This window comes from Tetrao urogallus (genome assembly GCF_951394365.1).
Source record: "Tetrao urogallus genome assembly, chromosome: 6".
Taxonomy (NCBI): domain Eukaryota; kingdom Metazoa; phylum Chordata; class Aves; order Galliformes; family Phasianidae; genus Tetrao; species Tetrao urogallus.
The window spans coordinates 37,033,714-37,059,744 of NC_136819.1; the positions used below are offsets into that span (position 1 = coordinate 37,033,714).

The 26,031-nt window shown below is 38.5% G+C and overlaps 1 protein-coding gene across 1 annotated transcript in view; it reads right to left on the reverse strand.

The window, feature by feature from the left end:
* Window positions 1-26,031, reverse strand: part of SLC25A21 (solute carrier family 25 member 21) — a gene marked incomplete at both ends in the record, with an annotated part of 229,143 nt that overhangs the window by 79,428 nt on the left and 123,684 nt on the right. The window contains 1 exon segment of the mRNA XM_079537463.1: window positions 25,341-25,389. Within this exon segment, the coding sequence (XP_079393589.1) occupies window positions 25,341-25,389 (49 nt within the window).

A 26,031-nucleotide genomic window follows, 5' to 3' on the forward strand; every position in this document is an offset into this window, starting at 1 on the left:
GTTTCCAACTTTAATTACCATCTTATCTATGAATAACTGATTCAGTAGCAGTAACTTTTAGCAAAAGATCAAATTAAATAGGCTGTTAGAAGCCTTTTCAGGCATCTCCCACATGCCTGTGTTATGCACACACAGCTTTGCTCAGACTTACAGCTACTGTTTTAAAAGATAAACTCTTCTGTAAGCAAACATAGGAAGACTGTGTTTCCACTCAAATGAAATTAACTGCAGAAGATGGCAGGATCCCTAAGCCAGGAAACTTCTGTAAGCTTGGGCAGAGTGGATTTACCTTTCATAAATTCCTGTAACAGTGATAAATGCAGAAGGTAGAACTATGTTCTATGATGTTTCATCTACACTGCACAGCCCTACTGCCTCTATTTCAATCACATCTCTCTAAGTTGGGTGGGATAATTACTTTTTCAACAACACTTCTAGATACATTACTTACTGTACCATGCTGATTAAATACTTGAATGATCTCACTTCAAAATGCCAAGGGAATATCTATTAGAGTAAGTGTTGAACACCTTATCCAAGACATTCTTGATCTAGTAAGACAAATCAAGTTTACTTCTCTTAATCATGGAGTCTTTCACCACAGCTTAAGAAAAGGTAAAAAGCTATCATTAGGGCAAACACTGATCATCACTGACAACTATGAGATATGCTGAGTTAAAATCTACATGGAGCTATTAATCTCAGCACTATGGCAGCATGTCATGACTTAGACAGGGTTAAGAATCTACCACAAGATATCTTTTACATCAGGTTTAAAGAACCTATGTCAGAGACTCCAAAGACAAAATGTCATCTTAGGAAAAACTTGGAAATTGGATTCAAGATTGTTCTTATTATTGATGGACTTTAGTATCTGAACTTGTAGCTCTGACAGGTAAAAGGCTAAATAACTTCCCTATCACAGAACAACAAACATTTCTGAGCAAATGTCAAGGTTGAGAGCTAATCTCACCAACACCATTCACAGAGAGGAGAGAAGAGAATCTTCTCGCAAGAGAAGATCCAGGGACATATTACTTTGTAAGCAAAGTAGCATGATGACCTGAAACACCAAGAAAAGGAAAAAGGCAGTTCTGGAAGCATACAAAGATAGCTTTATGCCTCTATAGTCAGCTGGCTGTATGAGCTTTCTTTTTCCTTTGACAATCCCAGTGCAGCTGAGTAACATGATCATAATGAGTGGAAGCTTAAAAATCAGCCTGAGGCTGGAAAAGTCTCCACAAACTTGGAAGATTCAGAGCTTGACTATTAGTGTAAGCAAGAGCATTTGCTTTTGACTGTAGGTCTATGGATGAGCTGCCCACGAAATAGGCACTACACCGTTGCTCTTCTGCTCGTCTTTTGTTTTCTTGGTATAATGTGTAGCAAGATTTGATCTGGGATCATTTCAGTCTTAAGTAAAGAGCAACAGTTTACTGAGTATATGCTTATACTTCGAGTGATCTCTGATTTTTGGGGTTAAGATCACCAAAAGTGGAATATTTGCTAAGCACTCATAAGGTAAATTTGCTAGGTACTTACAACAAGAAGTAGGTGTGACCATGGAAAATAAGAATCAGACTTTCAAAAAGCCAAATGTTGTTTAAAGCCAGATAGCTGAAGCCAGAGAGGAGACATTTAAAGACGTGGCAAAAGCTGTAAGAAATACCATCCTGAATGGCTGAACAAAAACAATATGTGAGGAACAAAAAAACTGCATACTTTTTCCTTATGCTTTAATTAAATGAGATCGATGGAAAAACCTCAGGAGTAGCAGTAATATGAACAATGCTACTGACAGAACAATGGATGTGCCAGCATAGCCAGAGCACTGGGCATTTTCCAAGTGCCACAAAGACAGGAGATGCGGGAATACATTGTGGACACTGCTAAGACTTAAAAAAAAATTCTATACCTTGAGTGTGCAAATTCTGCACCTGCAGTATAAATATACATGAGGCAATGATTATAAACACGACTCTATTTGACACAGATAAATTTTTTTTCTATTTTAAATTCCTTTGAGGAACAAAAAATGTGCCCTTCTATCTTGTTATTTTGATCAAAGGAAGCTGTAGCTGTAGGAGAAATGAGAAGCAGGATATTAGTAGCTGCAGCACTTGTACTGGGATCTGGCAGATAGACCTTAAAGACCTTGGTTTCTTACACAGTGCAGTTGAACAATTGCGCAAGTGAACATGTGGAAGAATGTCTTAGAGCTCATGCTTCTAGTATTTCCTGGAAGAATTACTAAGGCTTGAATAAAGAATTACACCACAGAGGCTCAGGTGAAGACACTATGTAGTTTTTGGAAAGGTCAAGTCTGAATCTGACCAGGAGAGGAAGAATTTGAACAGGTTCTCTCCCTTCTTAGTTCTGTGTTATGAGGCAACTGGCTATTTAGATGAGAGGTTAATCTGTTGATTCTATTCTGAAATTAAGTTTCTTCACTGATGCTTAAAATGTTTCATTGATGAACATTTAATTTATATTTATTTCAGAAATTATATATTTCCTAAGTGCCTTTGAAGATTTTCATTGACTGTCAGAATTAGCACCTGAGTACTCAGAGATCCCAGCCCATCATACTTCACTTCAATGACCATGAAAATGAGGACAAATGGATCAAACTATGGTGAGCTTCTGTTTAACTACATGACGGAAACCAGCACAGCTGGAGGCAATTCTTAGCAAATTGATCAAAATTCCTTTACCTTAACTCCAGCTTAACTAATAAATAGACTTACATAATTTTCTGTAATCAATCTAAATGTATTTGCAAAATTAGTGAAACTGTTGATCTTGAAATGTTCACTAAAAATTAAGCACATGAATTTGAAAACCTTATATAGTTTATCTTTCTGCCAAACTGAAAAAGAATAACAGTTTATAACAAAATCTTATTAACTAAGTAAACTTTGTGGAATGTACATGTTCATCATTCCTTTTCCTTGTAACAGAATTGTTTTGTTCGTGTTTCACAGCCCCCCTTCTAACATCCAGTATAACTTTTGAGGTTTGTACTCTGTTCTCTTATTTAAAGATATTTTTGTGTCAGTGTCTGGAAACACATTGAAAAACTGAACTGATTGCATGCACGTTGATGCTCTTTTTCTAAAAGCACTCTTCATCCAACAGCCATTTTCTTAGATGCACAAGTTTTTTTTAAGAAGTTTTTCAAATATTCTGTGATCAAGACAATCTTGAGTTCCTTTTGATCATAATAGGCACTGGTAAAATTTAATGATAATGCACTTTTTTTTTTTTTTTTTTTTAAATACAATTGATCTGCCTTTCACCTTTTCCTCGATTATTTCTGCAGTTGCAGACCATCAAAATCTGAAAGTAATAGAAATATCTTATTTGCTAAAATAAACGAATATACTGAACTCTTTTTTTTTTTTTTTTCCCCTCCTAAAAGCCCATATTGCAGTCCCTCCTAAGGGACAAAAAATAACAAGAAAAAGATGGAGTTTGAACTCAAAGCAAACATAAAAGCTTTCTTAGAAAAAATCAATTACACACCCCAATTTGTTTTACCAGCAGCCAAAGGAAAACCTGGCTAGCGGGTCTCAGGATCCAAACACCTTGGATCTACGTTTCACCAAATTTTACATTATGGCTATTTCTAAGAAGCAAACTAACAATTAGAGACACCTGTTAAAAGTGCCTGTGCTCTGTTCACACTTCATGTAGTATCTTAAAGTGACAGCATATTAAAATGTCAATGCAATCCTTTTACATTACACAAGTATTTATAACAACAGAAAATGCAATTAAATTCTCTGCTCCTAAGTACTTGTATTCAACTTGGTTAGTAGACAAGAAAAGTATTTAAATACACTGGATTGCAAGAGAAAACTATTGAAAATAAATGCTAAAATAATACAAAAGACGTGGCCAGACAAAATTCAATACCTAGATTAATGCACTCTGCTTTATGTAGTGGTTAAGCACATATTTTTTCCATAGAAAAAAGAATTTAGAGCCAATTTAGAGAAAAATTAAAAAAATATATAGAAGTTTACATTTATGAAAAAATGATTTCTTACAAAATTTGTCATAAACATCCATGTCATGAGGTCATGCCTACGCAGATGGTCAGAGCAGAACATCTAAAACCCTCCAGCTCTATTTAAATGCTCAGAAATATGTGAAGGGTGCCATGCTGTCCTCTGATAACTCAATAGGGAAAGGTAAAATTAGGCTTTAAAAATGTTTAATATTTTCTAAACAACTTGAAGTCATGGATGTATAGAACATATCGCCATGAAATTACAGAAGATCTCTTTTGTTCCACCAAATCATTTACCAATACCAGATGTATATAACACTATTCTGAGCCACAGGACTGTGTGTCACGGAGTTGACCAGATCAATCTATGTCCGTGACAGGGGCGACAGGCCTCTGCCCTCCCCCCCCCACCCCAGTCCCACAAAAATGGGAAGGAAGGAAGGGAGGAAAAGAGCAGCGGCAACAATCTATGGAGGAAAACTTATTTTACTATAATATTGGAATACAAGATAACACAATATATACAATTTAATTGAAATTGAGATTAATAAAATCAGACAAGATGAGAGAGAGAGAGAGAGAGTTCCCGGAACCGAGTCAAACCTGAAAGGCTTGGAACGGCTAGGAAAGCACCCTCCAGCACCCACTGCAAGGCAGCAAGAGAGCGCCCCCCCCCCCCCCCCCCCCACCCCGGAAGGGTCAGATCCCGTGACTGCTGTAATGTACAGGGATAGGTACTTGGAATTGGGGCAGTGACATTTTAATACCCCGTACACTACATGATGTTTTGATGTGGAATACTGAAACCATAAAAAAACAAAACAAAAACAAAAACATAGAACCATGACATTCCACCCCTTATTCTACATCGTTACATCATGCTTAAAATATATATACATATAAACAAACAAACAAAAAATGATTAAAATGCATTACACACATATGGCTATATACATATACATAGAATTAGTAACTGCACTCCCCCGGCATCAAGTTTCCTTGTGGTACACATTGAACATCCCCATTCTTCTGCATCACCCACCAAGTGGATCCTGGTCCCTGGGCAAAAACTGTACCACGGAGAGGTTTGCCCTTTCCAGAAGCTGGAAGAACCCAAACTGCCTTTCCTAACATGCTCTTTACATGTACAACAGGGACCTTATCTCCCTCTACGGTATGTAGGGAACTGGATTGGTTAGGACCATCACGATTGACAGATCCTCTGGTATTGACTAACCAGGTGGCTTCTGCCAAATGCTTCTCCCAGTGCTTAAATGTTCCGCCACCCAGTGCTTTTAGCATCGTTTTTAACAATCCATTGTATCGTTCAATTTTACCAGAGGCTGGTGCATGATAGGGGATATGATAAATCCACTCAATGCCATGATCTTTGGCCCAAGTATTTACAAGAGAATTTTTGAAATGAGTCCCATTATCTGACTCAATCCTTTCTGGGGTGCCATGTCGCCACAGGACATGTTTCTCGAGACCCAATATGGTGTTTCGGGCAGTAGCATGGGGTACTGCATATGTTTCAAGCCACCCAGTGGTTGCCTCCACCATAGTAAGCACATAATGCTTACCATTGCGAGATCGTGGCAAGATGATATAATCAACCTGCCATGCCTCCCCATATTTGTACTTTTGCCATCGCCCTTCCTCCCAGAGAGGTTTCATCCTCTTGGCTTGTTTGATGATGGCACATGTTTCACAGTTATGAATAACCTGTGCAATGGCATCCATAGTTAAGTCCACCCCTCGGTCTCTAGCCCATTTGTATGTTGCATCTCTCCCTTGATGACCTGAGGTCTCATGGGCCCACCGAGCTAGAAATAATTCACCCTTGTTCTGCCAGTCCAGGTCTATTTGAGCCACCTCAATTTTGGCAGCTCGGTCTACCTGATGGTTGTTTTGCTGTTCTTCAGTAGCCCGACTCTTGGGCACATGAGCATCTACATGGCGCACTTTTACAACCATATTCTTTGTTCGGGCAGCAATGTCTTTCCACAGTTCAGCAGCCCAAATAGGTTTACCCCTTCTTTGCCAGTTATTTTGCTCCCACTGCTGTAACCACCCCCATAAGGCATTTGCCACCATCCATGAGTCAGTGTAAAGATAGAGCATTGGCCACCTCTCCCGTTCAGCGACATCTAAGGCCAGTTGGACGGCCTTTACCTCTGCAAATTGGCTTGATTCTCCTTTCCCTTCAGTGGCCTCTGCAACTTGTCGTGTGGGGCTCCACACAGCAGATTTCCATCTGCGATGCTTTCCCACAATACGACACGAGCCATCTGTGAACAGGGCATATTTCTTTTCGTTCTCTGGTAGTTCATTGTATGGTGGGGCCTCTTTAGCACGTGACACTTCTTCTCCTGGTGGTGTTCCAAACTTTTTACCTTCAGGCCAGTCCATGATGACCTCTAGGATTCCTGGACGGCTGAGGTTCCCCATCCGTGCTCGTTGTGTAATCAGTGCAATCCACTTGCTCCATGTGGCATCAGTAGCATGATGGGTGGAGGGAACCTTTCCTTTAAACATCCAGTTCAGCACTGGCAGTCGAGGTGCCAGAAGGAGCTGTGTTTCAGTACCAACTACTTCAGAAGCAGCCCGAACCCCCTCATATGCAGCTAAGATCTCTTTCTCAGTTGGAGTGTAGCCCTCTTCTGACCCCCTGTAGGCTCGACTCCAGAATCCCAGGGGTCGGCCTCGGGTCTCTCCTGATGCTCTTTGCCACAAACTCCAAGTGGGACCGTTCCCACCAGCAGCAGTATAGAGGATGTTCTTTATACCCTGTCCCGTCCGTACTGGCCCTAGAGCCACGGCACGGGCTATCTCCTGTTTAATTTGTTCAAAAGCCTGCTGCTGCTCAGGGCCCCATGTAAACTCATTTCTCATTCGTGTCACATAATAAAGGGGGCTTACAATGAGGCTGTAGTTTGGAACATGCATTCTCCAAAAGCCCACTGCACCCAGGAAAGATTGTGTCTCTCTTTTGCTAGTGGGTGGAGACATAGCAGTGATTTTGTCGATCACATCTGTCGGGATGTGACGACGGCCATCTTGCCACTTTATACCTAGGAACTGAATCTCCTGGGCAGGTCCTTTCACTTTGCTTCGCTTAATAGCAAAACCAGCACTCAGAAGAATTTGGATTGTTCGCTCTCCTTTCGTGAAGACTTCTTCTGCTGTATCGCCCCACACAATGATGTCATCAATGTACTGCAGGTGCTCAGGAGCACTGCCCTGTTCCAATACAGTTTGGATCAACCCATGGCAAATGGTCGGGCTGTGTTTCCACCCCTGGGGCAAGCGGTTCCAGGTATACTGAATGCCCCTCCATGTGAAAGCAAACTGTGGCTTACATTCTTTGGCCAAAGGAATGGAAAAGAAGGCATTAGCAATGTCAATGGTGGCATACCATTTGGCCGCTTTTGACTCCAGTTCATATTGGAGTTCTAACATGTCTGGCACAGCAGCACTCAGTGGGGGTGTGACTTCATTTAGGCCACGGTAGTCCACCGTCAGCCTCCATTCTCCACTGGCTTTACGCACTGGCCATATGGGGCTGTTAAAAGGCGAGTGAGTTTTGCTGATCACTCCCTGGCTCTCTAGTTGACGAATCAACTTATGAATGGGGAGCAAGGAATCCCTGTTGGTGCGGTACTGCCACCTGTGCACCGTTTTTGTGGCAATTGGTACCTGTTGCTCTTTTACTCGCAGCAGCCCCACAACAGACGGATCTTCTGACAGGCCAGGCAAAACAGACAGCTGCTTAATGTTGTCTGTGTTCACAGCAGCTATTCCAAAGGCCCATCGATACCCCTTAGGATCCTTGAAATGCCCCCTTCTGAGATAATCAATACCTAGTATACATGGAGCCCCTGGGCCCGTCACAATAGGATGTTTCTGCCAGTCCTTACCAGTGAGGCTTATCTCAGCCTCCAACACAGTCAATTCTTGAGAGCCCCCGGTCACTCCAGAAATATGGATTGATTCTGTCCCTTCATGACTCGAGGGCATCAGAGTGCACTGTGCACCAGTGTCCACCAGGGCCTTATATTTCAGTGGTTCTGATGTGCCAGGCCATCGAATCCACACAGTCCAATATACTCTATTATCCCTTTCCCCCCCCTGACTGAGGGCAGGGCCCCCCTATTCATTACCTGTGGTAACTGGAGCAACTGCACTGGTGGTTGATCTGCCTTGTAATTCTTTCACCCGTGCTCGCAGTACAGCAGTAGGTTCACGGTGCCACTTCCTCATGTCTTCTCCATGGTCACGTAGGTAATACCATAAGACAATTCGCGGTGTATTATCCCTTACTTGAGCTGGAGAACGTTTGCCTCTAACAGCTGAGATTTTTGATGGTGCACGTGAGAAGGAAGGTTCATCATCTTTAATTAGGTGGGCTCGCATAAATTTCATCATCTCCTTCACCTCCTTCACATCCTTCGCTAGACTCATTTGATTATCCTGATCTTCATCAAGCGTTTCTGATACTGCTACAGGTTTGTCACGGTTAATCAGCTGAGACACTTGCTCCGTCATTTTTGATATAGCAGCAACGGCAGCATGAATTGGGGACAGCAATTGTTCGTAGTTTTGGAGCGTAACAATTAATTCATAAACTAAGGGTGTTCTCTGTTGTTCTTGGTATCTGTCACATGCTGATGTTAGTGTAGCGGCATATTTGTCCGGTGCTGTTGTCACGATTTTCTGCCATATCTCAGGCGTCGTCCTCACCTTTTCAGGGTCGCGGTTTTGTTGTGGGTGGTTAGGAACAAAGTTAGGGTCATACAGCATTTCCACCACGCCTATTTCCCTCAAATACTGGATCCCCTTTTCCACTGTATCCCATTTTTTCATCGCAATCTTCAAGCCATTTTTGAAGGGATACTTTTCCTTCACGGCTATTAACACTCGTTCCCAGAGGGAGGCAGCCTCATCCGAACATCGACTAATTCCTCTGTCAATAGCTGGATCTCTGGCAATGGCACCTAGTTGGCGAGCTTCATTACCATCCAGAGACAAGCTATGGGCCCCACTGTCCCAACAGCGAACCAACCAGGAAACAAGACTTTCATTCGGGCGCCGTGTAAACTCCTTTCTTGAACCTTGGATTTCAGTCATCTTTAGAGGCCGGCGAGTAGTAATAGAGACTTCCTCTTCATCACTCTCTTCTGCATGTCTCTTAGTTTTCCCTTTTGCCTTTCGCAATGGTGGTGGTTCTGAGGAGGGCCCCTCGCCTGGATCTTCCTCCTCCTCCTCCTCTTCTTCTCTTTTTCGTTCAAGACGCGAAGACACTCGTTTCCATTTCTTGCCCTCCACAGGAGCAACTGGTATTGTTACTGGTGTCTCCTGTGATTGATTAGATTTGACTTGGGGATTTTCCCCTTTGGCTTGAACCTCAGCTCGGAAACTCTCTCTCTCCAGAATGGTATTATATAGGGCACGGTAAGCACAAGCCAAACCCCAAATAAGTTGTACCTCCTTAGATTTATGTAAGCCGCATAGTCCCTGATTCAAAAACTGGCTTAGTTTCTCAGGATCCCACAGGTGTTCAAGAGTAAAATCCCATGACACTGCGGGTCCCCATGCTTCTAAGACCTTTCCTAAACCTCTCCATATCCCCTGCCAGTCATCATTCTCTAGTTTTGGAGAAGACTCCTTCCCCTTATTACAAATAAAGAATACATTCAGGAGAATTGATGACACGCACACCACCATGACTATTAATTCAGGATTCAAAAAACGTTTGACAAACCGAAAAGAAAACCCGGAGACTGGTCTGAACATCGTGTTGTTTGTAAAATTAGCTATTCCATTTGGGATGTAGCTGTTTGTGAAATTAGCCATTCCTTCTGGGATATAGTTGTTTGTGAAATTAACCATTCCTTCCGGGATGTAAATGTCAAAATTCAAATCATACCACATTGCAAGTAGGTAAAACATAGGTGTCTCCATCAGTGCCATTAGGTACCTATATACGGATGCAATTCCAACACACGTAAGTGCAAGATGGATTATTGGCCAGTAGGTTGTGAGTAACACCATTGCTTTAAATCCTTTACACAGCGCCCCCACGATAACAAGTGGGTTCATCAGAGGTGCCTGCTAAAAAGGGGTTAATGAATTGAAGCTAATAAGAGCAGGAAAAAAAAAAAAAAAAAAAAAAAAGGCACTACCCAGACTAAGTAGTGCTCAAAGTTTACAAATATCCCAGAACACTGGCAGTGCGCCTAATCTTTCAAGGTCAGGTTTTCCAGCACAGAAACTTGAACTACTGATAATGCTCCCTAACGAAGCTCTCTAAGAGCAGAGAGAAAAAGAGGTCCGTTCTAACAGCTAAAAAGCAGCTCGTGCCCCACGTTGGGCGCCAAAAATCTGTCACGGAGTTGACCAGATCAATCTATGTCCGTGACAGGGGCGACAGGCCTCTGCCCTCCCCCCCCCACCCCAGTCCCACAAAAATGGGAAGGAAGGAAGGGAGGAAAAGAGCAGCGGCAACAATCTATGGAGGAAAACTTATTTTACTATAATATTGGAATACAAGATAACACAATATATACAATTTAATTGAAATTGAGATTAATAAAATCAGACAAGATGAGAGAGAGAGAGAGAGAGTTCCCGGAACCGAGTCAAACCTGAAAGGCTTGGAACGGCTAGGAAAGCACCCTCCAGCACCCACTGCAAGGCAGCAAGAGAGCGCCCCCCCCCCCCCCCCCCCACCCCGGAAGGGTCAGATCCCGTGACTGCTGTAATGTACAGGGATAGGTACTTGGAATTGGGGCAGTGACATTTTAATACCCCGTACACTACATGATGTTTTGATGTGGAATACTGAAACCATAAAAAAACAAAACAAAAACAAAAACATAGAACCATGACACTGTGAGGAATAGATTTGAAAATACTGTTATTTTGCAGATAACAAAATAGACTCTTTCTAAAGGCTTCTGGCTATTCACACTGATTGAAATATGGTGCAACTGCACAAATTATGTCCTTCAAGAGCACCTGTGAGTTGGCCTAGTGCCGCACAAGTTTTATGATTTGTCACTCTGGACTGAAGTTTACATTATCCTTAAGCAATGTGAATAAGTGGGAGGAAGGACTGTGGATCAAGCTTTTCAAAGCTGTTTCTTGTAGTTCCATTACAGTCAGGCAAGCCAAGAACAGTGGAACTGTGTTAGCCCCAGCACACATAACACAAGTTTGGGAGTTGTTCTAATTGATGCTGAATTCCTATTAGTCACAAGGGTCTGTCCTGGCAGCCACAAAAAGCTGGAGTATAAAAGACATTCTGACTATTGACTTCTTTCCAGAATTACCAATTCCCATATAAGAGTTTGTGAAAAACAGGTGAAGTAGAGTCATTAATCCACCTCTATACCACCTAAGGATTTCTGTTCCATTAGGAAATTTTTCCAGTGCCAAAATCTCCCTCGAGGACCCTTGAGCAGTCAGAATAACATAAAAAGACAAGACTATTACTTTGTCCTCTCTTTTCAACATCTCTAAATACTTCTTGTATATATATTTCAATAAAGGCTGCAAAGTGAGTAAGTAAAAAGGGCATTATTAGTACATCTAACTAATCTCAAAATAATAATAAATCTCACTGCTGAACGGTGTTTAGACTTTTGATTTATGCAATTTAACAAATATTATCTGTTTATTTAATCAGGGAATGGTTTCGTGATATGGCAGCTTCTGTAGCAGAGTGACCTGAAGATATTCTCTAGCCTGATCTAGTGATTGGTTGAAAATAGATGATCATTACAGTCCTTTTCAACTCAGGCCATTCTATGATTCTATCATATGATTCTGTTATTTGGCACTATTAACCTGGTTTCACAAGTGTGATTTTCTCTGGAAATTATCTTGTTGCAAATGGACAAAATGCATACAAGCATCATCTTTCTTTTGTTACTTTATTTTATAATTTACCAAGCAAATCAAACACTAGCTTGAAAGGGACTGGCTGAGTCAATGAATTCAGTCCCTGTTATTACAGGCAGCTATGTTACGTTAGCTCTTGTATGCAGCATATGCCCACTCTGTCACTTGTCCCAAGAAAATTACTAAGCTCCACTGTAAGCACAGTTCAGTAGTATACCATACTTATTTCTATACCCAGGTTTGCTTCCTAGGCAGGACAGGCCGTGCACTGTGGTTATTCACATTTTTCAGTAGAGTTGATTGAAAAACTCACACCAATGTCTGGGGAGAGATCTCAGTTTATTTCCTTCCTTGTTCCTCTCTGCAACTATACTTATTCTCTTTTTGTCCTTGTTGAAATAATTTTTAGTTAAGTTAGAGAGCTGAATCAGCTGAGCGCAGGGCTGGTGCAAGGGCTTGTGAGGCTCCTCATAGTAGTCATGAGCTATAATCTGCAGAAGCTAGAGCATGAAATTTCAAACTTAATTACATGTTTTACAAAGTCAACAGCTTCTTGTAACATGTAGTCATTTCTTATGGCAAAAGCTTCAAGTGACTATTGTAAAATTGTGCAACTTTATTAACAGGCAACTTCAAGAATCTTCTATTCATTCAGATTTGGCAACTATTTAGACATATGATTAAAGTATTCCAAAATGATAAATAAGAACTCTGAAGAACAGGAATTTATTCTCGATTTAAATGATTTGAAGCCTCTCACTTAAGCTGTTTCATAAACAGTTGAACTATCTATGAATTCACATAAGAAAAACAAGAAAAAAGAGAGATTTCACCGTCAGTTCCTTCTCTCCTTTTCTTGTGTGGCTCTGCTCCTTCCTCTGTGGTAATTCTAGTACTCATTAACACTTCTATAATTAGCTGATTCAATAAGAAATTCATCAAAAAACAGTACAGTAAGTTTGTCTTCTCCTATCACGGTGTGTTGCACAGCTCCAGGAGAAACTACAATAAAGTCTACAGGTTGCACAAGGAGTGTTGCTGACATGGGAGGAGAAATGTATCCTGTTCTTTAGCAACAATCCACTGTAAATTTGGCATTTCTCATCTAATGAAATTGAATTCCAAATTTCAGCATATTCCTCAATTTCATGAGGTGTATACTGTAGTGCTATGGTACATTAACTACTTAAGAATAGAATTGTCAGCTGTTTCAGTTCTTAGGTATGTCAAATTGCTCAGACAATAAAACAATTCAGAAAAAGAAAAAAGAATAAGGAGAAAATATATGAGAAGGAAAATGATGCATTTAAAAATTCACCTTCCAGGGACTAAATTAGGAAAGTCTTTTACCTATCTAACATTCATGCCTTAATTTTATTCCTCTTGTAGTGAAACTCAAATTATGCCTTAGGAGGAACAACAGCTGCTTTCATCTTGAGTTTTGTATTCTAAGGAAAGATACAACATTATGTGTTAACAGAAAAAAATGGCAATGAAAATAAAGTTCTTAACTTGGAGATGTACTAAATAAACGTGTAGGCATCTTTGATTAAGATGCAGTTTTGCACCTCAACCGAGCTGATCTAATGGTTATCTAGTGGCTGCATACATTTTTTATGGATTAATTTTCTGACACGTCAATAAGCTGAATCAACTTTTCCTGAAGTTTTGCATTTTCTAGGTCTGATTAAGGGAAACAGTAAGGATGTAGTACATACAGAAGTGAAGGGAGCTTGGCAGCTCATGGTTCCCTAGCCATGAGTAGGACTGACTTGTTAATCAACAGATCACCCTTTCACCAGATTAAATGCAAACAGTACACTATAACAGTAGAGTACGCATGCATCGTTTCATGCATACCGTTAGCATACAGTTTGGTGATTGCCACTGACAATCTATGTGGTTTGCTCCCTTTTCTGCCCTGGTATTGCCTGTTATACAAGAACCATTTCAGAAAACAAAGCTAGCAAAAAAAAAAAAAAGAAAGAAAAAAGGTAATTAATTGATCAATTTTCCACTGAGCTGTCAATGCATGGCAGTGTAAGTGTCAAGGGGAAAAACACGATTCTAAAATAAATGAGCTTAAACCTTTGTGAAATCATATTTTCAAATGAAATATGCCCTTCCTCTGTTCTTTCCAGGTACAAAAAGAAATGTCCAAAAAACTTTTCTACTTTTTTTTTTGCTTTCCTAATGTGTATTTCACTTTAGCAATTTCAGAACTATTAAATCGAAGCTTTCTAGTTTGTGGCTGACTTACTCAGGGAAACTGTCATGAGACAGTAGAGGTGGCTGTTAGGAAGACTTTCTGCTATCTGCAGGCACTTTTCCCATTCCAGAGGCACTTTTTTCATCCTTTTTTCTCCATTGAACTGTCTCTGCCACATGTCTGACTCCTGAGTTGAGCTGATTCAGCACACTGATGTGCTAAAGAAAGAAGCATCCAACTTGCATTCTGGGAGAAACCAATGTGATCCAAGTTGCTGCAGATAAAGTTAAAAACTAGACAGATGCTAGATGGATAGCACCACATGCACAACTTGCAAATCTACCCGCCTTATCACAGTTACAGACACTGAAGCACATTGTACATATGGGCACCTGCAGCACTTTCTAAGCACTCCATTGCAGACATGCACATGGCAGCCAGCACACGGGACTGTTGCATCTGCTTTTGTCACTGCTTCAAATGCATGGGAATAGATAAAGGTGAGGGGATGGCAGAACCTTTTGTAATTACCAGCAGTTAGTACTGCTGCAGATCAGCAGTCTGCACTACCTATCAGGGACCAGGGACCAGCCAGGCCACAGACACTGAGGCCCAGCTGCTGGCTCTGTGCTCTGCCCTGTGTGCGACTCCGGCTGTAAAAGTACAGTCTGACCCTCTGTCTTCTCACCAAGGAATCATCAAATCACTACAGCTTCACAGCAGTTAAGAACTTGAAAATATTTCCTTATTCCCTTCTGCCCCTCCTCCCCCCCTTTTTTTTTCCTCCTGAGAAATAAATTCAAACGACAGCTCTTTTGTGCCAAGATTATTTTGGAGATGGTATTTTCCTTCATCCTACTCAAAATCAAGACTTTTTTCTCAAAATCCCCTACAGACCCAGAATATACAATGATGCATCTGCTTGTAAAAACATACAAAAAGCATAGTTCATAATGATATTATCTCTCTTTTTTTATTTATAGATTCATTTGGCACATATCAGCCTAATGCAGTTATTTTAAGGACATACTTAAATACAGTATCAATGGCCAACTTCTCTGACAAAATTGTTGGCATTGCTACAGTTACACTGTGCTTCCAACACAGAGACACTTCTATTCTCTTGTATACATATTCTATAAAAGCTAGTGCAAATACGAGTAAGAAAAAATGAAACCTGAAGAGGCAGAAAATTGCTTTTAAGCTTATTATAATTGAAGATGTTAAATGGGGGTTTTCCATACTTCAGTTACCTCCCACTCAGTCTAATTCATGACTAAATAATAACAGTAGTAGTAAACATAACTATTTTTTAAAATACAAAGTAATTCTTTGCTTCTTTTATTTTAGGTTTGTTCCATCCGTGGTTAGAAATCAGGCATGACAGTTGCCTAATGCAAAATTTTTGTCCATAGAGAAATCGGGCATGACCGTGTTCTACCCCTGAATGTGATCTTAACTTTTTATTCCATGGACAAATCATTAACATCTGCTAATAACTACCCCAACTGATTTGTTAAATTATTTTAAAATAATCTTATGTGTACCATGATGTTTCCAACTTGCAGCCTACCTAACCTTTCCCAGCTGCTTAATCCTTATTTTAAATATCATTTAAAAATGCATGCATATTTAAAACTATCCCATTTCTTTGTCTCCAGACTACTATTTAAACTGTGCTAACATCTGGTTATTTCCACTCCCCAATTCCCATTTTAAATACTTATTTTCAGCATATATTTTTCTTGTAAATAGAATCCCACGTACTTTATCACCTCCAAGCCCTCCACTTTTTGCTTTCTGTTCTTGTTCTCATTCCACTTTCTCCCTCATGGTTTCACTTGACTCATTATATTTTAAATACAAGATTGATGCAGACGGAAGATTATGTAAAGAGTTTATTTGATTATCTACCCTAATTTAGACTTCGGAAAAGAAAATGCGGGCATGTCTAAAGGGAAACATAAAGAAAGGAAAAGAGGAGTAATGTACAGTAAAGGGGGTATTGGTTGTTGTTAGGGATGAAATTGCATTATAAAAACATACGAACATTAGAAAATCCTTTCTGGTTCTGAGAGCTGTAGGCTATGAAGGAGTCCCCATAGGGAATTAAAGGGCACTTGTCACCTGGCACACCCTAAAATAGGCAGGACACAGCTGTGGTTTGCAGCCAGGGAGCCAACAGTGGTTGGGACTTCTGAACAGGAACAGAAAGCTGCCCTCTTGTCCTGCCTTAGAGAAGGAAAGAATAAACAGGAGCTGCCTCAGAACCAGGCACAAGAAAGCCAGGAGAAGAAAACAAAGCCAGTATTCCAGACTACCTGGGAGCCATTTTCCAGGAGGAAAAAAGGGAGAGGAGAAGCAAGAGAGGTCAGGATGGGTTGGGATGCACATTTCTGAGTGCTGCCACAGCAGTGGAAGAAGAGGTAAGATGAGCGTAGGCTGTAACATCTTCCTTGGAAACTGGCTGCGAGTTTAAGCCTTGATTCCACTGGCCTAGTCTAAGCCGCCCTCTGTATAGTCCTGGGTGAGGAATTAGCAGTTTTGGTGGCAGCCTCATTGCCATAAACACACAGATAAATAGGCAGGTGTATCTTCATTCAAAATGAATAAATGAGGTTCAGAAGTGCGCACTGAGGTAATTTATGTAACTCAAAGAAGGTACATTATTATACATTATGACAATTTAGATTTTTTTTTTTTTTAAACAGAAATCAAATGGAATATTCTGAGGCTGTGAGAATCTAAATGAATAAAATAATTAAACATATCTATTGTGTTTAATGAAAACCAAAACATATTATAATACTACAGGGTATTTTCTGCATTAACTTGTATATATTGTTCCAGAACTCTTAGGCTGACCTCAGCTGACCCACATAGCCAAAGTATTTAAAGTTGAATTTCACTTTTAGTCATGAATGTGATACATCACCAAGTTTCTGATCCGTGTCTCTCTCCACACATCTGCATAAATCTTGAGATACTACAAAGAGAATGCAAGCAGCTCTATTCTATTACTTCTTTGGAAGGCTCTAACTGGCGAAGCAACCAACTGTAGGATGAGCGTAATTTGGAGGGCATTTTGTTCTAGATACTCTTCCTCTCCCCATCAGACAGTGCTATGAGAAAATAATTATTATACCCTATCAATAATTCATGGCATTACAGTTCTGGAGCTCTTTTGTCACACTTACTCTGCCTGCAAGTGTTATCTGCAGTCTTATGCTATGAAAGGAAGTATTAAAAAACAAACAAATAAAATAAAATAAAAACAAAAAGAAGGAAAAAATTCAGAGCTTTTTTGGATTTAAAAAAGGAGTGCACAATGTGCAACCCATGAAATCATAAAATGCAACCCACACCTACCCTCTTGCAACTCCATCACGGGACACAGCTAATAAGCTGCAGCTTTCTCCCAGTGCTAGAGATCACAAATATCAAGAAACTTCATCTTTTCTACTATGAAAGATACCATACCAGTAGAACCAAGTGGGTCTGTACACATCTGTTTTTAAAAGATTTAAATACATATTTATGTAGATTGTAGAAGTGAAACTCTCAGGCTTTTTGCTATTTCATAAGTTCTGCTCATGTAGTTGTCAGGAGTTACACACTTCAATCTGGAACCTGATTGTGGTAAGTAGTGGAAGACCAAACACAGAAAGAATATTATGCTTTGGCATTAGAACAAAATCAAAACATACAATAAAGGGATCTGAAATTAACTATTCTAATTCATAGCTGAAACAGAATGAAAAGCATAAAATTGTGAAAACACACATGCATTTTTACATTCGGCAAATATTCATAGTCAAAAGGCTGGTCATTATCCAGACAGATAATATTTAGTATGTCTTATAGTATGATAGTACTTTAAGTTACCCACACAAGGAATCATCTGTGAAGTGTTCTACCAGACAGAGTTGTGTTTGGGGTGTGTAAAAGGACAGATTCACTCACGCAAAACTCCCCAGCAGATGTACAGACTACAGTTTGAAGAGCACTAAGGCCAAGTCAGCTGTGATCCAGCTTCCCTCCAGAAATCAAAAAGCACATCTTCCACAACTACTGAACTGAGAAGCAAACATGCAATATACCATCAGACATTTCCTCTTATCAGCCCTGGCTTTTTCTCAGGCATTCTTTCTCATTTGCCTTCTGTGGGAGATATTAATTTACTTCCTCTTCTGAGGAATCTTATCCCACATCTATCACCACTTGTCCCTTCCAGAGACAGCTTTGGCACTTACCTCCTGCACAGTGACCCACTTCTCTTCCTCCCTACAGTAAGGCGCTGGCCAGCTGCACACTTCTAGCATCCAGATTGCTAATTAGGCATCCAAAAATTTCATTTATTTTATTTTGTTCCTCTATTAAACTTAGAAGTAGGGAAAGGATTCTTTGTAAGTGAGATTATTGTTCTATCTTGAGCATATTCATGACAAACATGGCTTATTAGGTGGGTGTTGGAAAGTCCACATTGTTACAGCACCCAAGTTAATTAAAAAATAGGATAGTTTTTGTACGTCCAGAGAAATGGCACAGATAACACATAACCTAAAGAGTAATATCATCTTACTACTCTGTAAACTGGAAATAGTTGTTTCAGGTTTTTAAAAAAGCACCTAGAATTCAAGAAGGCAGAGTAAATGGCAGAACACTCAATGAAAACAAAGGAAAAGCTTTAGAGAAAAGAACTCCGGCAGTCTGTTTTGATGACTAACAAATTCAGTTTCTAACAGCAGGGATAAGCTCATTCTAAAATCAAGAACTCCATGTTACTTTTTACAAAAATCAAGTTGATTTGAAATAAGGATGCCATTAAACTGCTGCTTGATCACAAATGGTACAGTATCACATGAGGAGATGATGAAACTGTATTTATACAGTTTCTTTTTATCCTGAAGGATCTCAACAGACTTTATAAAATATACATATGGCATGCCTACAAATACAAAATTAGAACACAACAGAAATCACTTTGACTAGCACTGCAAATCAGAGCATCTGTTTAACAGTGCACATCAATACTGCTCTTCAGTTCAGGGAAGGATTTAAATTGGAATAGTGTATCTAGCTGGGATTATTAACCCATTTGCCCTTATTAATTCCTAACAGACTGTATGTAGAAGGAAAATAAAGGGCAAATGACTGAGTCCTGGATCACATCCACAACCAAAAGATTGTAAACTTATATTATCTTATATAGATAAGTTTGTATTATATAAAACTTGGATCTGTAAAGAAATACTCAAAGTATTTAAATGCTGAAATTCAAATGCCAAAAACAGTATCAGATACAAGCCCAGTGAATAAATGTACTGAAGGCCACTGATAAATCAACTAAAACTAATATCCCAGGGAAAAACCTTGACATTTGGTTGAAATAAGGACAGTAAGTTAATTTGGTCAGGGATTACTTTTACTAAGTATTTTCTTCCTGATGAAAGAAAAAATTTCTCAGGAAACAATCAGATCCAGTAAATCTATATATCTACATATTTGGAGAGAACAATATCCCTAAACATCTATTCTCAACATTTTCAAAGCAAAATTCTATTTTCCTCATTAAAAAGAAAAGGCCAAAATTCATTGTTTTTCTAGCACTTTTCCAGGAGCTCAGCCCAAAAATGGAATGCCAAAACATTTTGTATCCTCATTATTTTCCTATGATAGGAAAACTATTTTCTGCTTAAAATTATTATGAATCTAACTAGAGCATTTTGCATGAAGTAATATGAACTTATGCAAACCAAATGAGTTATGATCATTTGGAAATGGTAACATTGTATAAGGACAATGAACTCTTCCTTAAACCATGTTTTTTCAGGGACAGGCTCCACTACTGCTCACTTAAACAAAAAGAAACCAGAAATCAAAGAGGAATTAATGATATAAAGGAAGTAGCTCTTGCAAAACAACAGATGGAATGAGATCGGAAACATATGTAGTAAGCTGAACATTTTTAATAAGACCAAAATGACAGAATTGGAACAAAGGAAAAAAATGGATAAACACACAGAAATCAGCAGAACAGTTGCTAACTAGAAATGGGTCTGTAATGCAGAGTTCAAATTTGGACTTAGATCCCAAATTCTTTTCTAAATGTGGGGCTTTAGATCCACGATGTTGGTCTGGATTGTTGCAGTAAGAATAGCAAACCATGAAATCTCGATTTTGATTGGAGGAAAACTTCCTCAAAATTTTCTAGGGTGAATTATTGGCCTTATTTTATATGCTGATATTCTGAATCACACAAGAGATGGAAAGTCACTTCACATTAAGATCCTGATCTAACGCTAACCTTTGTAAAAAAGCATTACAGTAGAAGCAACTTGTACCACATCTTTCCCAGATTGTGAAGAGGCAGAATACAGCTTTAAGAAAATTAATGGTGGGGTCCAACAGGTTGACCCCTAAAGCAAGCTATGTATATAATGTATCCTCCTGAGAAACTAAAGTCAGAGATTTTGAAAAAGCGCCTCCTAGATTTCTCTCTTGGGTGTTGCTTCCCTAATTGCACATATCCATCCCAACATGAGGCCAAGTTATGAGAACACAATTAAGTCTGAAAACAGGAGAGATTGTTTAAATAAAGAACAAAACAAACACAAAATTAAAAGGATTTGGACCGATCATTATGTGAATTAACCAGAGAAGCATTAAAACACTGCCTCCTGAATATATGTTTAATTTGTTTAAACACAAGTTATCCTCATGGTTTTCTTTAGTCTAGTTTGTTACTAAATATCTCCAAGTCCTTTAGATGGTAGTTGGTTTGTGATGATGTTTAACACTCTCTGATTCCACATTATATGGAATTAGGAATCCTTAATACTCCAGATAGGAGGGATATATTAGATGGTGCTCCTAAAGTCAGCACAGGTCTGGAGCACAATTTTTTATTAATATAATATCACAGAAACAATCTCTTTTTTTTTGCATATTTGTCTCAAAATTTATAGTGCTGACAAATTACTGTCGAAATGAAAGAGAAGTAAATAATTCATCTAAGTCATGTAAAAATTTTCCCTCTCACAGGACTTTTAGACACAAAATTTTACATGCACTGTGCATTGGAAAGCTTTTTGTGATAACTTGTTAATTTTCTCTATTATTTCAAATCACTTAATCACACATTTCTTCACATTTTTTTCTATTAAATTATCATATAGATGCGATTGTTAAAAATAGTTACAAAGTATGGTTTCCATTTTCATCACTACAGAATACCAAGCTGCATCCAAAATCCGTATTTCCATTTTGATATATGCTTTATGGTTTTACACTAGCAACTAGGAAATTTGCTTTCAAGAACAGTGGAATGACTAAAACTCAAATAAAAAAATACTGGTGATAATTAATGAAAAAGAGGATTCACGTGTAATCAATTTACAAACCTGAAGAAATTAGCCAACATTTTATTTTTTGCTATAGGGTTTGTAAGTTCTAAAATGGACGCAACCAAGAGTGATATTGCAAAATTAGAGGTGTTAAAATGTAGAGGTGTTAAAAGGAAAATTGTCTGTCAGTGCAGAGGTAGTTTGGAAGCTAGCAAGCTCCTGGAAATGTCAACAGCAGGAAAATATAAAAAACTTCCTTTCTTAAAGCTGCAAGGTATTGAAGGCTGTGGGACTGCACAAAACCATAACCTGACAGACCACTGTGATATTCTCCAGTTATCATTCAGGTTTGCCTGGCTGACCAGTCAAACTGCATTAACTTTGGCCTGACATCTCCCTTTAACTCTCTCCCTTCTTCTCTGCAATCACTCTCATCAGCTGCTGCACAAGAATAAATTTTTTCCAGCAATAAATGGCAGTTCTGAATTTTGTACATTTGCTTAAACCGAAACGCATGTCATTAGGACACAAGGGATAAATTATAGGTAGAAAAGCACTCTACTGGTTTTAATATAATATATAAATTTAATATAAGTATGTGAGATAATGCTTTATCTTACATATCATGATCCGGCATATATTTTATCATCCAGATATAAGTCTGATGTACAATAGATCCTCTAAGTTTCTTAATTAAAAAAAACCAAACCTTCAATGTCTTGGCTGCATCTGTACTAGGAAGATCTTCCTTGCTACTGTTCTCTCCGCTCATACATAGGCAGACACACAAACTCTTACCAAATTCTGCATAACTTACTCACATTTAGGATGACAGGTGCAGAGATAAGGTATTTTACTTAATCCACAAATGAATAAAATCATCATAACGGTAACTGGTAAATAAAAGAGTCTCTGTTATATACACGTATACAAATTTTTTGCGAAGTATCATCAAAAACTATACCAATGTATTTTCTATTTGAGAAGAAAGCATTATTTCATTCAAAGAAGAATTGAGTTTCATTGGGTTAAAGTAATGAATTTAGCACTCTCTAGGTAGGTAATTTATATGAATTTCTTAAACTAGTCATGTTGATGCTATAGCAGTGAAGAAAATTATTTCGAAATTTCCATTTAGCAAAAAAAAAAAATTTAAAATCTATTATGCATGCTCCTTTTCTCCTTTATAGATATGCATTCTTCTAGCATTGTTACTGTAGAATAATAGAATATTACTAAACAGAAAAAATATTGCAAAATGTTGTCACAAAAGAGCCAAACTATTTTCCAGCATTTCAAAATAACCTTTGACAGGAACTTTCTTTTCTCCAATTTTTTATTAAAAACATACACAAAATAAATATAACAACCAAGCACTGATGCTGAGCCACAGATCCACTAGAAGTGAGCCTCTGGCATCTTTCCTACACTTCAGAATGCTAACTTTGATCAAATAAGATTCTACTAATTTGAAAAGACCATGGGAGTTTCCACCAAGCAAACACTTCGTAGAAAAATGCAGGAAATTCAAAACTTCATAAAAAATAAGCAACAAGTGGCCCTTTTGTAAATCCTTTCACCTAGCCATAAGAAAAAATCCCAGCAACGTATATTAGCTGGAAGTAATTAAGAGATGACAGACTATCAGTACAATGTTGGAAAAGACTGAGTGCACTGCAGTGCTCAGAGACAAGCAGCTAAGGAATTAAGTGAAAATGTGTTACAAAACATACTAAATTCAAAGTCAATAATTAAAAACAGTGTTTCATTTTAACCTTTATGAAAAGACTAAGCTACTCTAGTTTTGAGAATTTTTAGCCATCACAAAATGAAGGAAAAGGATACAATATACATAGAACTGAATGGTGATTGAGATCAGAGAATATTCCATTCTTGGTTTTACTACTGGCTTTCAAGATGTAAATATTTACAAGTACTGACAAATACTAAACTCAGCAGAACTATCAAAATCCATGTAATATCTTTAAATACATCTGCACCAACAGAACAAAGATAAGCTATTGCTTAGGTACTGCTCACTTCCACAGAGTTGAAATTAACACAATGGGAGAAAAATTTGCTTAGCAGCTTTTTTACTTGATTCAGCCCCTTGGTTTCCCTCTGAACTGTAATCTGCTTTCTCCCACACAGCTATTGTTCTTTTACTCTTTCTTCTTTTTTAATTTAATTGTTCACTGGCTCAGATTTCACATTTAAAAAGGCTCCTAATTTTTTTTTTTTAATGTCGATAAAGCTTCACAAACATCCTCTTGAATTCTTGAATGCTATCCATTTCTAGATCTCACATATGATCTCTTTTAACAGTATGACACATAAAAAAGTAAAATCTACAATAGAAATGGATGGATTGGATGACAATCACAAGGACAGCAAAGACATGAGAAGTAAAATACTGATGGTGCATTTATGCTGAAGGACATACGACATCTAGTTTAGCATACAGAGGAAGACATGAACAGATAATTCATCCAGGGAGTTTAAGAATTCTTACAGCACTGTCTGCCAAAATGATGCCACTGAAGTACACTCACATGGACTACAAGAGAAATAGAAGAGCAAGAAAAATTTTTGTTCTTTTAAGTTTAGTCTTGTATCTCTTTTGCTTGTACTTTAATTTTTGTCTTGCTATGTAAATTAGGTTGTAATTGCAAAGCCTCAGTGTACTTGAAGAGTTACAAAGAATCTAGTTTGAAACTACTAGGTGTACTGTCTCTATAGAGCAATCAAATTATTCCTGATTAAGAATTTCCTGAGCAAACTCAGAGCACTGAGGAGCACCTCCTGCACCCAGTCAGCAATTGATGTGGATGCAGCCTGCACTGCTGTTCTCTGGTTTGGACCAATGACCATAGAGGGTCTCCCGCAAAAAAGCAAGCTACAGAAAAGTATCTAAAAGCCTTAGGTAAACCTCAGAAGAACCTAAAATACATCTGTAGCAACATGCTGACTAACAAACCGAACTCAGTGATGAACTCAAGTCCTCATTGACAGCTTCAAGCATATTCTAGCCAATACAACTGTTCTCTTCATCATTTGTAGAGGTTTGATTCGTCTTCCAGTGAAGCTTTTTTACTTAAATCAGTGAAAACTACACAGAGATACATATATAGTAAGTATAGATATTGCATGAAGTATACATGGAGTGACATTTTTTCTTCTCTTTGTTGTATACTTCTGCATTCTAGTTTGCCTTTCATATATGGTAACACTCACTTAAGAATCAGTATGCAAACTGAAAAAGGAAAAGGAAAAATATATTAAAAAAATTAGGAACTTGACTATTATTCTTCCATCTCAAAAACAACACTGGAAAAAAACGTATAACCAAATTTTCCAGGTCATTTCATCATTTATACTCACATAAACGAGTAGTCAGAAAAGAAAATAGTGGCAAAAGGTAAAAGCATGAAGTTACTTAGCTCACAGAGCAAACACGAAACACCCCATTTCAACATTTTTATCATTTATGTCAGGTCTCAGAGATCTCTGACAATAACTTTGGAGGCAGTATGTTATTTTCCATTTACATTAAAAAAATATTACTGCAGATAATATGTATCTGAAGCAAATTTAATTGTAGCCATCTTCATACAGGAGGATTTCATTACAACCTCAAAATATGTGTCATAAAATATATTTATCACCTTTAGATGACCTCTAACCAGAAAAGCGTTATGCTATTCAAATTCCAACTGTCAAATGCTGTTGATATAGGTAAGTAAATACAAATGCCATTAAAGACAGAAGTTATCTTACTTGGAGAAGTTCTAGCTTTTTATTTTCTGACAGCTCCTAAATTGGATGTCTTCCAGTGTCAACAAAACCTGTCCGAGCAGAATCTTACCTTGTTTTCACTACATCAAGGGGATGCATCAGGCAAATTTCTACAAGACCTATAAAATAATAATAAAAAAGGCCTAGTAAGCACTTGTACAAACTAATTTCATTTTCACTGACTTAGCTAGTTCTTGAACTTTGAAAAGTGAAAACCTAAAGGTATCCTTAATGTTACAGTACTTAAATACCTCGTATATGCAACATACTCTTCTTCAAAGATTTTAGACACTAAGCTAAGTGACAGCTGTTTGCTGCAGAGAGGAAAGCTAGCACATATTAACTATGGGATCACTTTATTCATCATTTCTGCTCAGTTCTCTGCCTTAAGATCACCAGGAATATTTGGCTGCCATCATAAACAAATACATTAATTCTCGCAGAAAGTAGTTGGAGTTCAGGTTAACACAAGCTTCTTTGTCATATGTGACTAATCCTTAAAGATACTGTTGTTAAGGAAGACAGTGTTGGCGGCTCTGATGAACCTGGTATTAAAATGACTGGCCATTCTTGAGTTGGCTATTTGAGCTGAGGTCTTATTGGCTCTACATCTTGTCCTGCTCCTCAGCTAACACTGAATGCTGTCCACGTGTTCTCCCTTCCTGTTCCACAAGCCATCATAAACACTAAAATTCACATGCTGGGGACTTTCCATGTCCAAGAGGGGAGGGTGTGGATGGCACAGGGAAAATTCTGGCAAA